Here is a 13,766-nt window from a genome sequence, read left to right as displayed (position 1 = left end):
ACAAATGCACATATCCTTTACCTCAGCAATTCACTTTTAGGAATTGATCCTACAGGTACAGACATGCACTTGAAATATAAATATTAATCACATAACTGTACATTACAGCAAGATATGAATGGGAAGGTTCTATTTACAGTTTAAAAAAAAAAAAGTCCAAGATATGAAACAGCAGCTACAGTGTGCTAGCATTTCTAGAAAGGATGACTATTTATATTCATATTTGTTTGTATATGCTAAGCTCTCTCTGGAGGAACATACAAGCAACTGTATCACCACTGGCCTCTGAGGAATTGGGGCAGGGTGGCTGAAGCAGGGGTTAGGGAAACAGTACCAATATTTTGTTGTAAATATTTTTATTCCTTTCCAATATTAAACCATGTACTATAATACCTATTCAAAAAATAACTGTTTTTAAAGGCAAAAAGAAAAAAAAAAAAAGAGTAGCCCAATCATACAATACATACACGTGACCAAATCTCGGATTATGGTTTATAGACTGAAAAGCAGAAAGGATCTATTTCTCCTGTATATGTGTTTTATTCTATCGACGCTTGGTTTGGTTTTATTCATCACTACAGTTTTATTTTAAAATTTTACAGAATTCATTCTAAGTTTTATTCATCATTATGCTTTTATTTTTAAATTGTACAGAACTTATTCTAATATTTAAACAGAAATGTTTGCTTTTTCTACATAAATAGGTTAATATCACGTTTATCTTTATTATGCCATTTTGAGAAAAATAGAATGCTCAATTGAGTGATAAGATTTAAGCTTAGAGGTATGCACTTTATGTTCCAAATGTATAAAATGCAAACTATCATGCTGATAATACCCACTAAATACTCTGCATTTCCAGAAAATGGGATAAAATTAAGTCATATAAACCTCTAAATGGGATGTAAATCCTTAGTGCAAACAAACACAACCAGGGAAAATATAGTTAATAAACCTAGAAACGTGTAACTTCTATAAAGCTAAAAACACAACCTGCATTAGAGAAGTAGAATCTTAACTGTAATGACCTCCAATATCACTGACATTTCCAATTACTTTTTTTTTAAGTGAAACAAAGTGATCTCTCTTTTCTATAAGCTTATAAAACGACTTCATGCTTTATCAAAGAACATCAATTACGTCATCTGAATCTACTCTTTTTTTGAAATAGGAATTTGTCTAGTTAGTTCCTCCACAATTTCCTATATGTCCAAGTAAAATAATCCTCAATATAGGCGGAGAGAAAGGCACAATTCTGAATTAACTCAAAAAAGCAGAAGCAGATTAATTAGTATTCTGATAAAAAGAATACAATCCTTTGGTAAAATCTGTGTTAAATTGTAAAGGTTCATTTTAATTGCCCCAACTAGGTAACTGGGCACTTGGAGCATAACAACTCCTTTACGTTCGACTCTTCAACACTTTTTAAGTAGCACTTTTTTAATGACATAGAATTTTGATGATATCGCCATTCTTGTAACGTGACAAATTATCTAAATCACAACATCTGCGGTCGGGCTGTTTCTCAAGATTTCTGTTCTCCTGCCAACTAAAGAGGCCCTGACTACTCCTTGGCGTGCACACTGAGGCCGCGCTACAGGTCAGCACCGAAAGCGCCCCGCACGGATCCCGCCCCACAGGTGCGATTTACACGACCCACACCACCACCCGACTTCACCACCTCCAGGGTCACCCCCTGTGGGGTTTTGTCTTTACAACTAAGGCGATTCCCTCTGCCTCGCTGGGGAATCAAACTTTCCAATGACAACGACAGCGGCCAGCACGGGACGTCCACCAGCCTGGCAGGGCTTGACGCTCAGTCTCAGACTCGGGGAAGGTCCGGAGTCCGGGCACAGTGGCGCGGGGTGCGCAGCCCTGCCCACCTGCCCTGCCCGGTGCGAGCCCCGGCCCTGGGGGCGGGGGAGCCAACACGGCCGAGCGGGCGTGGGGAGCGGGACGAGCGCCGGGAAAGGAGAGCGATGAGGGGGGTCAACGAAAGAGCGGAGTAGGGGGGCCAATCGAGGAACGCTGGATTTAAGAGGAGGGGGCCATAACCGCAGCACTGAGGTTTCTTCCAGAAGTTCGGAGGCTTGGGGGAAAGGGGTGGGGAAGAGACCCGTAGAGGCTCGGGTGCGGCGACGGGGAGGGTCCCCGGGGTCTCTGGGCTGACTGAGTCTCCGGCCTGAGAGAGGAGTCGCCAGGGCCGCCGAAGCCGAACTGGCAGAGGAAAAGCAGAGGAAGGCGGCGCGCGAGCTCGCCAGCAAAGGAGGGCTGCGCTGCTCCCGGAGCGGAGCGCCAGGCAGCCCGGGCCGCGGGACTCACCGCGCTGGCGGCGGCGGCCGCGGCGCCAGACGACGCGGGGCCGGGCACGTCCTGCCTCCTCAGGCGGGACTTGAGGCTCTTCATGGCTAACTCTCGCCAGTCCCGCGCGCCAACCTTAAAGGCTGCGGGGTGCCAGCGCGCAAGAAGTTGACGGCGGCAGCTGCAGCAGAGGCGGCGCGGACTGCACCAGCCCCACCTGCCTGCCACCTGGGGGCCTAGGCAGCCGAGGGCAACGGGCCTGAGGCGGGGCTCCCCTCCCGTAGCCAATCGACCGGCTGCCCTGGCGGGGGCGTGGCAAATCCCGACCAATCGGAATCCGGGAATGGGGCGGGACTTCCCTTTTAAACTGAGTAACACCCTTCCTCTCCCCGCTGGAGGCAAAGTTTGGGAACTTTAGCCCGGGAAGGGGCGGAGGAGGTGGGTGGTCAGAGGTGTGGAGAGGCGCGCAGGCCGGGCTCCAGGCCACCGGCGCCCGCCCACCCGGAGCTTAAGATCTGGAGAGAGAACGGGGTCTCGCCTCTGCCACCTCTCATCTTCCCGGACTCCCCTCCTCTTTGCACCCACGCGCTGTATACCAAGTAAAGTTCCTTCCCTTCGTCTGGTCTCAGAAATTTCTGATTCTTGGTTACCTGCACACAGAACAGCTTTCGGGAGCAACTTCTCTTCAGTCTCCTGTTTTACTACCAAATCCTGGTGCCTGGAAACCACCACATGCATCAAAAATTCCAGAAATGAACAGTCTCTAAGAAATAAGGTGCTGATTGTGCAGAAAAACGTACAGTTAAGAAAGACCTTGAAAGACGTTATAAGTTACAGTGCCAGTTACGTGCTCGATTATGTGTTGAGTGAGGAACCCGCCGTATTGGAAGCAAAGGGATGGAATGGAGGCGGGGCGGGAGGTAGAAGAGGTGCCATCAATTAAAAATGACTCCCATGGCCAGTAATGTAAGTTGTCAAAAAAAGTTACGCCCTTTTTTCTTCAAAAAGATTTTTTGTTTTCTGTAGAAACACATTACACGTAAACGTATAAGATGAAGTTAAATCATCCTACCTAGAAATCTGGGTTAATAAAATTATTTAAGAGGTTGAAGAAACAGGAAAGTGTTCAGCACCCAATAATTTGCTGTTCGTGTGACATCTTCAAAAGTCTTCTTTGGAGTCATTTTTCCCCCCAGCGAAACGTTTATTGTCGCATGCATCCATTTGAAAAGACAAACAGTCCACATTTCCTGACTAACAAAGGACTCTTTTTGTCTGAAAGGTCAGTTGCTTTCTTTAGAGTTTCTTTATAGTAACTCAAGGTTTTCTTCAAATACTGTAAGAAAGTTTTCAGAATTTCTTGGAGAGACAGCATTCAAAGACTGTGTTAACCCTATACAACAAGTAAATAACAACTAACTACCCCAAAAAAAAAAATTACTAAATTTCATCTTGATTAGATCGTTGGAAGAAAATTTTCTTTGACTCCTCCCCCTTCCTCTAGATCTCCAGTCATTTAGTTCTTGTTTAAAGTTCTCTTTAAAGTGTCTGTGTATGGTCAGTCACTCTGTTCTCACTGCCACTGCAGAGCCAAAATTATCTCATACCCGGACTATTATTACAGAAGTTCCCAGCCAGTCTCCCAACCTTAGTCTCTCAATTGTCCCATCACCAGTAAATTATCAGCCATCATCAAAAAGTCTTACAAAAATAATACTCTTGCTCAAAAGCCTTCAGCAGCTAACAAATAAAATCTAACTCCTCTACTTGGCATTTAAAGCTGTATAACGTGGACGCGACCCTGTTCTCTAGCCAACATCCCAAGCAAATTACTTTTCAGCCCATTCTCCAAACATGGGTCATGGCTTTCAATTTCCACATCTTTATGCATACCGATCCTTCCTCCAATAATCTTCTGTCTGTCTACATTCATCTCAGAAAATCCTACTCCCCCAAGAGTGATTGGCCGGGGACCTGGGGGGCTTCTGGAATACTGTACTATTCTCTCTGGGTGCTGGTTACATATGTAGTGTTTTCAGATTGTGAAAATTCAGTGAGCCTGTACTGTATACAATATATACTCTTTTATGTGTGTGTTATGCTTTAACAAGAAGTTTGTTTTTAAGTGCATGCCCCTTCCAAGTGCCCTCCTCGCTATAGAATCTTCCCTGATCAAGTAACTGGAAGTGATCTCTCCATCCTCCAAATAGTTACAGCAATTATACCTCTCATACGATACTAACACATATGTGCTGAGCAAACCTTATTTTACTACTGGACTTCAATTTACTTAAAATTAGGGAATAACTGGCCGGGCGTGGTGGCTCAAGCCTGTAATCCCAGCACTTTGGGAGGCCGACGTGGGCAGATCACGAGGTCAATAGATGGAGACCATCCTGGCTAACCGGGTGAAACCCCGTCTCTACTAAAAAATACAAAAAACCAGCCAGGCAAGGTGGCGGGCGCCTGTAGTCCCAGCTACTCAGGAGGCTGAGGCAGGAGAATGGCGTGAACCCGGGAGGCAGAACTTGCTGTGAGCTGAGATCGCGCCACTGCACTCCAGACTGGGCGACAGAGCAAGACTCCATCTCAAAAAAAAAAAAAAAAAAAAAAAAATTAGGGAATAACTGACATATATTTGAATTCCCTAGAATGCTTAGCATGCTACAGGTGTTTAATAAATATTTCTGAATGAATTGATGCACTCTTATTGACTACTATAGCAAATTACGGTTGTTTGTTCTATGTATTTATGTGACACAGGATTGGAATTCCCCCTATTGTGAACACAGATGGAATGATCTAAGGCTGTGGTCCTGCTCAAATACTTGTGTCTCAATCAACTCCTTTGCTCTGGACTTAAGATAAGCACCCATTTACCATCTAGTCCTCTGACTGAATGTTATGTGTTAATTGCTTACACGAGCACTGTCTCAGTAATTGGCTGTTGAGTTATTAATTGCAGTTGTATTGCATGTCTCCTGTACTGGTTGTCTCCTGTAACATCCAAGTTATCGTAGTCCTGGTGACCGGCCTCCTTTTCTGTTGTTACTGGATAAAGCAAAGGAAACAGACAGAACCACAAGTATAGCTTGCATCAGGTTCCAAAAATGTTGGGCAAGTTATTTTTATTAACTGTCTGGATGATGTCCCCATGGTGTCTGTGTCCAGTGGCCTTTATGGATTTTTCCAGCCTAGAAACTTGATAGCTGATGTCTGCTTATTCCCGTTTGAGAGCAGCTAAGTAAATAGCACTGGTCTGAATATTCAGTAAAGCTTTTTTACGTTGATCTGGAAGCTGCCTATATGAAGTAAAGCCACTATTATTCGCATTCAACCAGACAGGTTGGGTTTTACTTTGTTGACTCTTATCACTATTATTTATTTTTATCTTCCCTTCGGAGCAAAGGGCACTTATCAAACCTAGGTGAACTTTTGTTTGTTATCACATTGAGCGTAAATAAAATACTTTTTTTTATTTCACTTCTTATTTTTTCCAATATTTATTTATTTACAATATATACCAGAAAGGGTAATGTATTTTTTTAAATTACTTTAATAGATTATATATACACATGGTAATCTCAAATGATACAAATGGAGCAAGTTAATCTTCTTACCACCCCTATTTTTTGATCCCTGCCATTAAGGAACTTGTGTTCTGGATTAGAGAAAAAATGTGTAAGCTGTATGCTAACACATACAGCTTAACTGGACAATCACTTACTGAATCGTGTAGTAGGACTGCAGATGGTATTTAGGGAAGGAAAAGATCAACAGATAAGTTCGCCTGAAGGGAGGCTATCTAAGGTTGAGTATCCATTCAATGAATATGAACAGGTGAGAAGTAACACCAGATAGGCAGAGGATACCCAGGGGACCTGCCAGAACAGGGAAGAGGACACAGTTGACAGATGCTCACTGATAACTCAGATGGTGATAACAGCAAAAAACGATGACAAATATGATTTCTCAGAAAAAGAATAAAGAATCCACACACAGGGCCAGGTGCAGTGGCTCATGCCTGTAATCCCTGTACTTTGGGAAGCCGAGGTGGGCAGATCACGGGGTCAGGAGATCAAGACCATCCTGGCCAACATGGTGAAACCCCATCTCTACCAAAAATACAAAAAATTAGTCAGGCGTGGTGGCGGGCGCCTGTAGTCCCAGCTACTCGGGAGGCTGAGGCAAGAGAATGGCATGAACTCAGCAGGCGGAGCTTGCAGTGAGCTGAGATTGCACCACTGCACTCCAGCCTGGGTGACAGAGCAAGACTCCATGTCAAAAATAAAAAATAAAAAAAAAAAAAGATTCCACACACAGGCGGGGCATGGTGGCTCACGCCTGTAATTCCAACACTTTGGGAGGCCAAAGTGGGCAGATCACTTGAGGTCAGGAGTTCAAGACCAGCCTGGCAAACATGGCAAAACCCCATCCCTACTAAAATACAAAAATTAGCTGGGCGCGGTGGTGGGAGCCTGTAATCCCAGCTACCGGGGAGGCTGAGGCAGGAGAATCCCTTGAACCCAGGAGGCACAGGTTGCAGTGAGCCAGGATAACGCCACTGCACTCCAGCCTGGGTGACAGAGCAAGACTTTATCTCAAAAAAAAAAAAAAGAATTGACATACAAAGTCTAAAATTTACACATAAAATGAGTCCTTTTCAAACACAAAGATCTCCTTCCAGACAAGCTTTAGTTATGAATTCTATATCCAATGACTTCTCTCTTCATTTTCAGAACTTCTTGCTGCTCCTAGTAGCCCCGAGGACCCAGTGAAAAAAGCCAGTGAATAATTCCATGAAGGGGCCCATGACATCAGTCATTCTCTCCCAGCTCAGATGCCAAAGCGAATGGCTGGCAGAACCACGTGTGGCCACAGAGTCATGAGGAAGGGCACCTCTACCCAGAAGTCATAGGCAGCCCAGGAAATGAGAGACTTGACGCAGTTCTCACACCCTCTTCTCTTGCCACATTGAAAACTAAAACATTGCATAAACGAGCTTTAAAAATAAAATACATAGGTCATCTTTGGCACTAACTTTAAAACAATCTGTATTTTTAGTTAACTCGCCAAAGGCTGCATCGTAGAAAACTAGAATGAGAAGAAGAAAAGGGGGAAAGAAGATGGTGTCTGCTCCATATAACCATAGACCCTCATGTAAGTTTTCTTAGTTACTCAGCACTAAAACTTCAAGAGATATCAATTCCTTCTTACAGAAGCAACTTCTTTCATCTCCCCTGTTGAGGATTGTTATGCATTTAGCTATAGCAATCTTGAGTTTACCACTTATCTTCCAAAGAAGGCTGCTTTCTACCTCTCTCTGTCTTCCCTGGCATTTATAGACTGTCATTCACTTATGACACACCGAGTGTGCCATTAGTTTCCATACTAGACTTCCCCAACATAATTGACCTCATACCTAAAAGCAGTTGAGATAACCACTGTGATTTCTTTGGATTTAGGTTTAACATCAAGTCTTGATTACACACAATCCAGAAGTACCCTTAGCTTCACTTTAATAGTAAGACCGATGGCCCTGAGTGCTTATGATTGAAAGGCAAAAAAAAAAAACCTTCTTGATTGCCTCTTTTAAAACAGGCTACTCAGCCTGGAGCCCAGATAAACACCAGGAATTTGTTTCTGGGATCAGTAACCATCTTACTCCACAGTAAACTTTCCTGGACCTTGGAGTTTTCTTATCTTGGCCAGGATACCAAGATATGTGCAATGAGCTGAAAAACTTTCAAAACTTGAGCACTGTCAAATAAGTTGGATAGAAAAGTTTCTTGCTTTTAAATTTAAAATATGGCAGATAAAGGCTATCTCTATATATTTTAAATGATGGTTTTACTTGTCCTGCTTGTATTTTTTTCCCTCCAGATCTCCAAGGAGACTTTTAAAATTCTGGTGAGGTGTTCGGTAAATACTCTTAACTGAATTATCAATTACTAGTAAATTACATGCTGGTTCAATACCACCGGTTACTCCAGGACAACCTTTGCTACTCATCCTAACAAAAGAACACAGCAGACAGAATACATTAAGATAAATCTCACCTTAAAATGTACTTGGGAGATGACCCAAGCTTTATGGTGGATGATGAACAATGACTTTACAGTCATTTAAATTGAAATTGCTATTGACTGTATTGGTTTCAGTTATGGGAAAGGGAAAGGGAAGGTCATAGATAAAATCTGGATATACAAATGTTCTAATAAAGTTATACATAAATGTATTTTATTATATTTTATATCACATAAAATTATCACTAGTGTTCATATGCTTTAAATGTACTATTTGGAATTCTTTCATCAAATATCCTTATAAATTAATATATCTTTAAGTAAATCCCGATTTTTACATTAAAAAGGAACCCATATAAGTGTAGATAAAATGTGTGTCTTAGGCCAGGCACAGTCACGTCTGTAATCCCAGCATTTTGGGAGGCCAAATCAGGCAGATCATTTGAGATCAGGAGTTCAAGACCAGCCTGGCTAATGTGGTGAAACCCCATCTTTACTAAAAATACAAAAATTGGCCGGGCATGGTGGTGGGCGCCTGTAATCCCAGCTGCTCGGGAGGCTGAGGCGGGAGAATTGCTTGAATCTGGGAGGGGAGGCAGAGGTTGCAGTGAGCAGAGATTGCGCCATTCCACTCCAGCCTGGGCGACACATCAAGACTCCCTCTCAAAAAAAAAAAAGAAAGAAAGAAAAGAAGTGTGTATTTTAAAAGGTTAACTTAAAAAATTACTGCATGATATAATACATGATTGATTGATTGACTTTTTTAACATTTGATTACCAAAAGACCCATTCCCTTCCCTTTCTGGAAGGACATAGTTCGTGAAAAGTATTTTCTGCAGGCTCCTTCTTCAAAACTACTTGAATCAATGTTTGTTTTCATTAAAAATTAAAATATAATTTTGTATCCAATTGTTAAGTAATACTTAACTACAACATTTATTTGGGAGAAATGTTTAAATTAAGATACAATTCTTATATACAGTAGCATTATTCCACATTGCATTTAGGCCATCAAGACTATTTTAATAGCATATTTTATTCAAAGAGCTTTGTCCACTCTTATGCCTTCATGGATTAACCAGATAGATATATTCTTTACATCATCTATTTAGTACAAATATCAAAAATATTTGATAATAATGAATCAGTGTATGCTTTCCCTCTTGCTGTTTTATGAATGTTGTTGCCACAAACAAAATATTTAAAGTAGCCAATAAATTAAAATACCAACACATGCTGAACTTCAAAAGAGCTACATTTTAATTTTGCCAGGCTAGGGAGAAGCATGTTTTATGCTCCATAAACTTCAAAACCCTCCCTGGACCTAAACAATAATTAAGAACAGTTCCTTTGAACCTTAGAAGGGTGTAGTCCATGAATTTACTTGAGTTCAAGACATCTCATTTTAAGGCTAAACTAAAAGGCGTATTTCTTCTACTACTGAGACATTGATCTCTAAGAGAACAATAAACTCTCGAGATCCATGAACTTTTTGGTTCATAACTCTGAAGTGACACTCATCAAGTCAACAAATACAAAAAAGCCTAAAACCCCTAACACCCAGAGGATTGAGCTCTTATTAGGCAAGTCAAACCCCAACTAAAACTACCTTGGGGAATTCCCAAATATGAATCACAGCAAATCACCTGGCAACAATAAAGGATGCTCATAAACTCTTGCAGCCAGAGAGCTCCCATTCAATACTACATGACTCCAAGTCAACATTCCTTGACAGGTAGCTGTGCAGTCTATGCCAGAATGTTAACACTTTGAATGCTTTTGTTTAAATCACACTTCCATCCAGAAAGAAATTGAGGCACCTTGTAACAAATTTCATTACCATACTTCCTGGCAACAAAGGGAGGAAATCAACCTCAGGAAGGAAGAACTTATGTTCACTATTGGAGAGAGCGTGATATTCATCCTCGAGTTTGAAATTTGGCTTTCAGCTTCCTAATAGCCAAGGCAAAACAAAAATAGAAACTAACAGTGACAGCTTTAAAACCAGGAAAGGAAAAGGCACTGAAAATTCTCAAAAGAGATAATGCTTTCCTGCTGCTACATTCTGCAATAAATTTCTCATATGAGTGTGCCTTTACTTACAGGACAGTGAGCAATGGAATAGACAACCCCCTCAACTATAAGAAATATCTTCGTTGGGTGTCCAGAGTGTTCATTCCTCCAGCAAGTGTTGGTTATCAGATGACGTGTGAGATGATACTGAGGAATCAGCAGGGAACAAGTAAACAAACAAATAAGTAAGTGACCAAGATCAATTCAGAGAATGGTATATGAGGAAAATAAAAAGGATAATGTACTAGAGAACGAAGTGGGAGGCAGGGGTGGGGAGAATGATTGTAGATTGGGTAGTTGAGGAAAGTCTTTCTGGAGAAGTGACTTTGAACTAAGGTCTGAATTACAGAAAGGAGCCTGTCAAGCATAGATGTGGAGGCAGAACACTCCAGGCAAAGAAAACAGCCAATGCAACGGCCCTAAGCAGTGCGGTATGGCTTGGCTTGTTGCAGGAGCATACTGAAGGCCAGTGTGGCTGGAGCATAGTGGGAGAAGAATATGGGCAAGAGAAAGTTGGAGAGACAGGCTGGGGCCAGCACAAAGAGGGCCTGGTGGACCAATGAAGGATTTCGAATTGTGTCCTGATAGGAAGCTAACTAAGTAGGGGATGATATGATCTTATTTATATACTAAAAAGATCTTTCTGCTGCTAGGGAGATAACTGATCATAAAAGACCAAAGGGGAAAGCAGGAAGGCATGAGCAGGACTGGGATATAGTCTAGAAATAGAGCTGCCTCGCTGGTAGACTGGATGCAGGGAGTAAGACATTAAGAATCTAGGTAGGTAGGTGGTGCTGCTTACTGAATGGGGATGACTATGGGAGCTATGTTTCCAAGGGAAAGTCAAGAGTTCTGTTTCAGTTATATTGGTTTAAGTCACCCATTGAGCATCCAAATGAGGATATATTAAGTAGGAGGCCTAAATAGCAAGAGTGAAATTCATTAATTTGGAAGTTATGGCCAAATAAGTGTAATTTAAAGCCATGAGGCCAGATAAAATCTGTCATGGAAGAAGAGGGCCAAGGGCCTAGATGCGGATACTGCAACCTTTAGAAATCAAACAGAAGACTGGGTGCGGTGGCTCACGCCTGTAATCCCAGCACTTTGGAAGGCAAAGGCAGGTGGATCACCTGGGGTTAGGAGTTCGAAACCCCATCTCTACTAAAAATACAAAAATTAGCTGGGCATGGTGGCAGGCACCTGTAATCCCAGCTACTCGGCAGGCTAAGGGAGGATTGCGCCGCTGCATTCCAGCCTAGGCGACAGAGCAAGACTTCATGTCAAAAAAAAAGAAAAAAGAAATCAAATAGAGAAAAAAGGTACCAGCAAAGAAGACTGAGAGGAAATGGCTAGAGAATAGGCAGAAACTAGAGAATGTGACACAGCAGCCAGGAGAGGGTGGTTTTTCAAAGGTCAATTCTACCAAATACCACTGAAAGATGGAGAAGCACAGAGACAGAGGAGCAACCACTGGGTTTCGCCGCAAAGGGTGTTATTAATAGCCTTTACCAAACAATTTCCATCACTTTTGGGGACAGAAGCTAACGAAAGTAGACTGGAGAGACAATGGGAGGTGATAGGGTGTTCTGAAGGAGAGCAAAGAAATAGGGATAGCAGCTGGACAATGACAAGATATCAGTGGAAAGTTTTTTAGTTTAAGGTGGGAGAAACTAAAACATTTTTTGTAGGCTGGGAGGAGAATGATCCAGTAGAGGGGAAAGGACTAATGAAACAGAGAAGGGGGACATCTGTAGAAGTTAAGTCTTTGAGGTCAAAGGGGATTTGATCCCTCAGTTAGGAGCCTGGACATGTCATCTGCAGTAACAGGATAAAGGCAAAAAAATGCAAGTACAGATAAGTGTACGGTGGTATATTCAGTGGAAGGAAAAGACGAAGGTCCCAATGGCCTGCTTCTATTTTCTCATAAATCATGATCATCACTTTAGAGGGAGATGGGCAATGAAGAAACACCACTTTTGGAAATTTGAGGACAGATAAGAAGATATGAAATAGCCAATCTTTTTCAGTCTTACAATTCCAAAATATCAACTTGGTCTGCCTGATCTATGAAATACCCAATGTGATTCTGAGAGTGTGAATAATTTCTCAATTGATAATTTCTCAATCTTTCTACTAGCAAAGGGATTAGCTTGTACAGGAACTGCCAATATCTAAGCCACCAAATAGCAAATGCTTAATTAATGTTCCTAAGCTATAGAAGGATTGGCCAAAACATATATTCAGCAAAGCACCACATCTCACCCTTTTCTGTATGTCTACCCCACAGCACAAAGTACTACTATTACTATTACTACACAATCACTAACGTTTACTGAGATATTACCATGTGCCAAGCACTGTGCTAAGTTCTTTACATGTATTTCTTTTAATACTCCCAGAAAAGAAATGAGCAGTATATACTACTGTTATCCTAGTTTTATGAATGATGAAGCTGAAGCTTCCAAACGCTAAATTATATCAGTATTAAAGACCATGCAGTTGTCCATGAAATGGGAAGGACAGATAAGTAACTATTATCAATCATGTCATGTAGTTATGAGTGGAGTTGTATAAATAAGTGTTAAACCAAAACCTAGTAAGGTATTTATGCTTGTAAATAGTTTGCCCATATACAAAAAAAAAAAAAAAAAAAACCCAAGACTTGATTAAAATGATTTATACCTATAGTGATTCACTATAGAAAGTTAAAATAGGCTTGGTGCAGTGGCTGACACTTGTAATCCCAGCACTTTTGGAGGCCAAGGTGGGGGGATTACTTCAGGCCAGGAGTTCTAGACCAACCTCGACAACGTAGTGAGACCCCATCTCTACAAAAAAAAAAAATTAAAATTAGCCGGGCATAGTGGTACACACCTGTAGTCCCAGGTACTGGTCGGGGGAGGCCAAGATGGGAGAATCACTTGAGCCTGGGAGGCGGAGGCTGCAGTGAGCCGTGATCACGCTACATCATTCCAGACTGGGTGACAGAGTGAGACCCTGTCTCAAAAAAGAAAAAAAAAAAATTAAAATACTTCAGACAGAAAGTCCCAACTGAAAAATGGAAATTTGGAAAACCCTGTTGACAGAACAAGGTCTGTTGAAGAAGAGACTCAACCAGTAGTATACTGGTAACCTGTTAGACAGCTGTATTTTTATAAGTGGCAATAGGGGGACTAATTTATAGCAATTGCCAATTTCAATGGTATAAATACGTCCACCATGGAATTCAGACTCTCAGTGTGACATCGATCATCCCTCAAAAATTCTTGAAAATCTGCCAGTCAGCTCTTGTGAGTCAGTTCCAGCACTCCACTGGAAGAAGCTAATATGAACGCTCTGGCACCACCAGACCTCATGTTTCCTTGG

At 41.9% G+C, this 13,766-nt stretch overlaps 1 protein-coding gene across 1 annotated transcript in view; it reads right to left on the bottom strand.

Annotated features, from left to right (window-relative positions):
* Window positions 1–2,557, bottom strand: part of LOC105487673 (uveal autoantigen with coiled-coil domains and ankyrin repeats) — a 100,257-nt gene extending 97,700 nt beyond the window's left edge. The window contains exon 1 of the mRNA XM_011751191.2: window positions 2,323–2,557. Within this exon, the coding sequence (XP_011749493.1) occupies window positions 2,323–2,406 (84 nt within the window). The 5' untranslated portion in view covers window positions 2,407–2,557. The remainder of the gene's footprint in view (window positions 1–2,322) is intronic.
* Between the last annotated feature and the right edge of the window lie 11,209 nt (window positions 2,558–13,766).

The sequence above is a fragment of the Macaca nemestrina genome, chromosome 7 (assembly GCF_043159975.1).
Source record: "Macaca nemestrina isolate mMacNem1 chromosome 7, mMacNem.hap1, whole genome shotgun sequence".
NCBI lineage: Eukaryota > Metazoa > Chordata > Mammalia > Primates > Cercopithecidae > Macaca > Macaca nemestrina.
The sequence above is the reverse complement of the archived record's forward strand: the minus strand, read 5'-3'. Positions and strand labels throughout refer to the sequence as shown.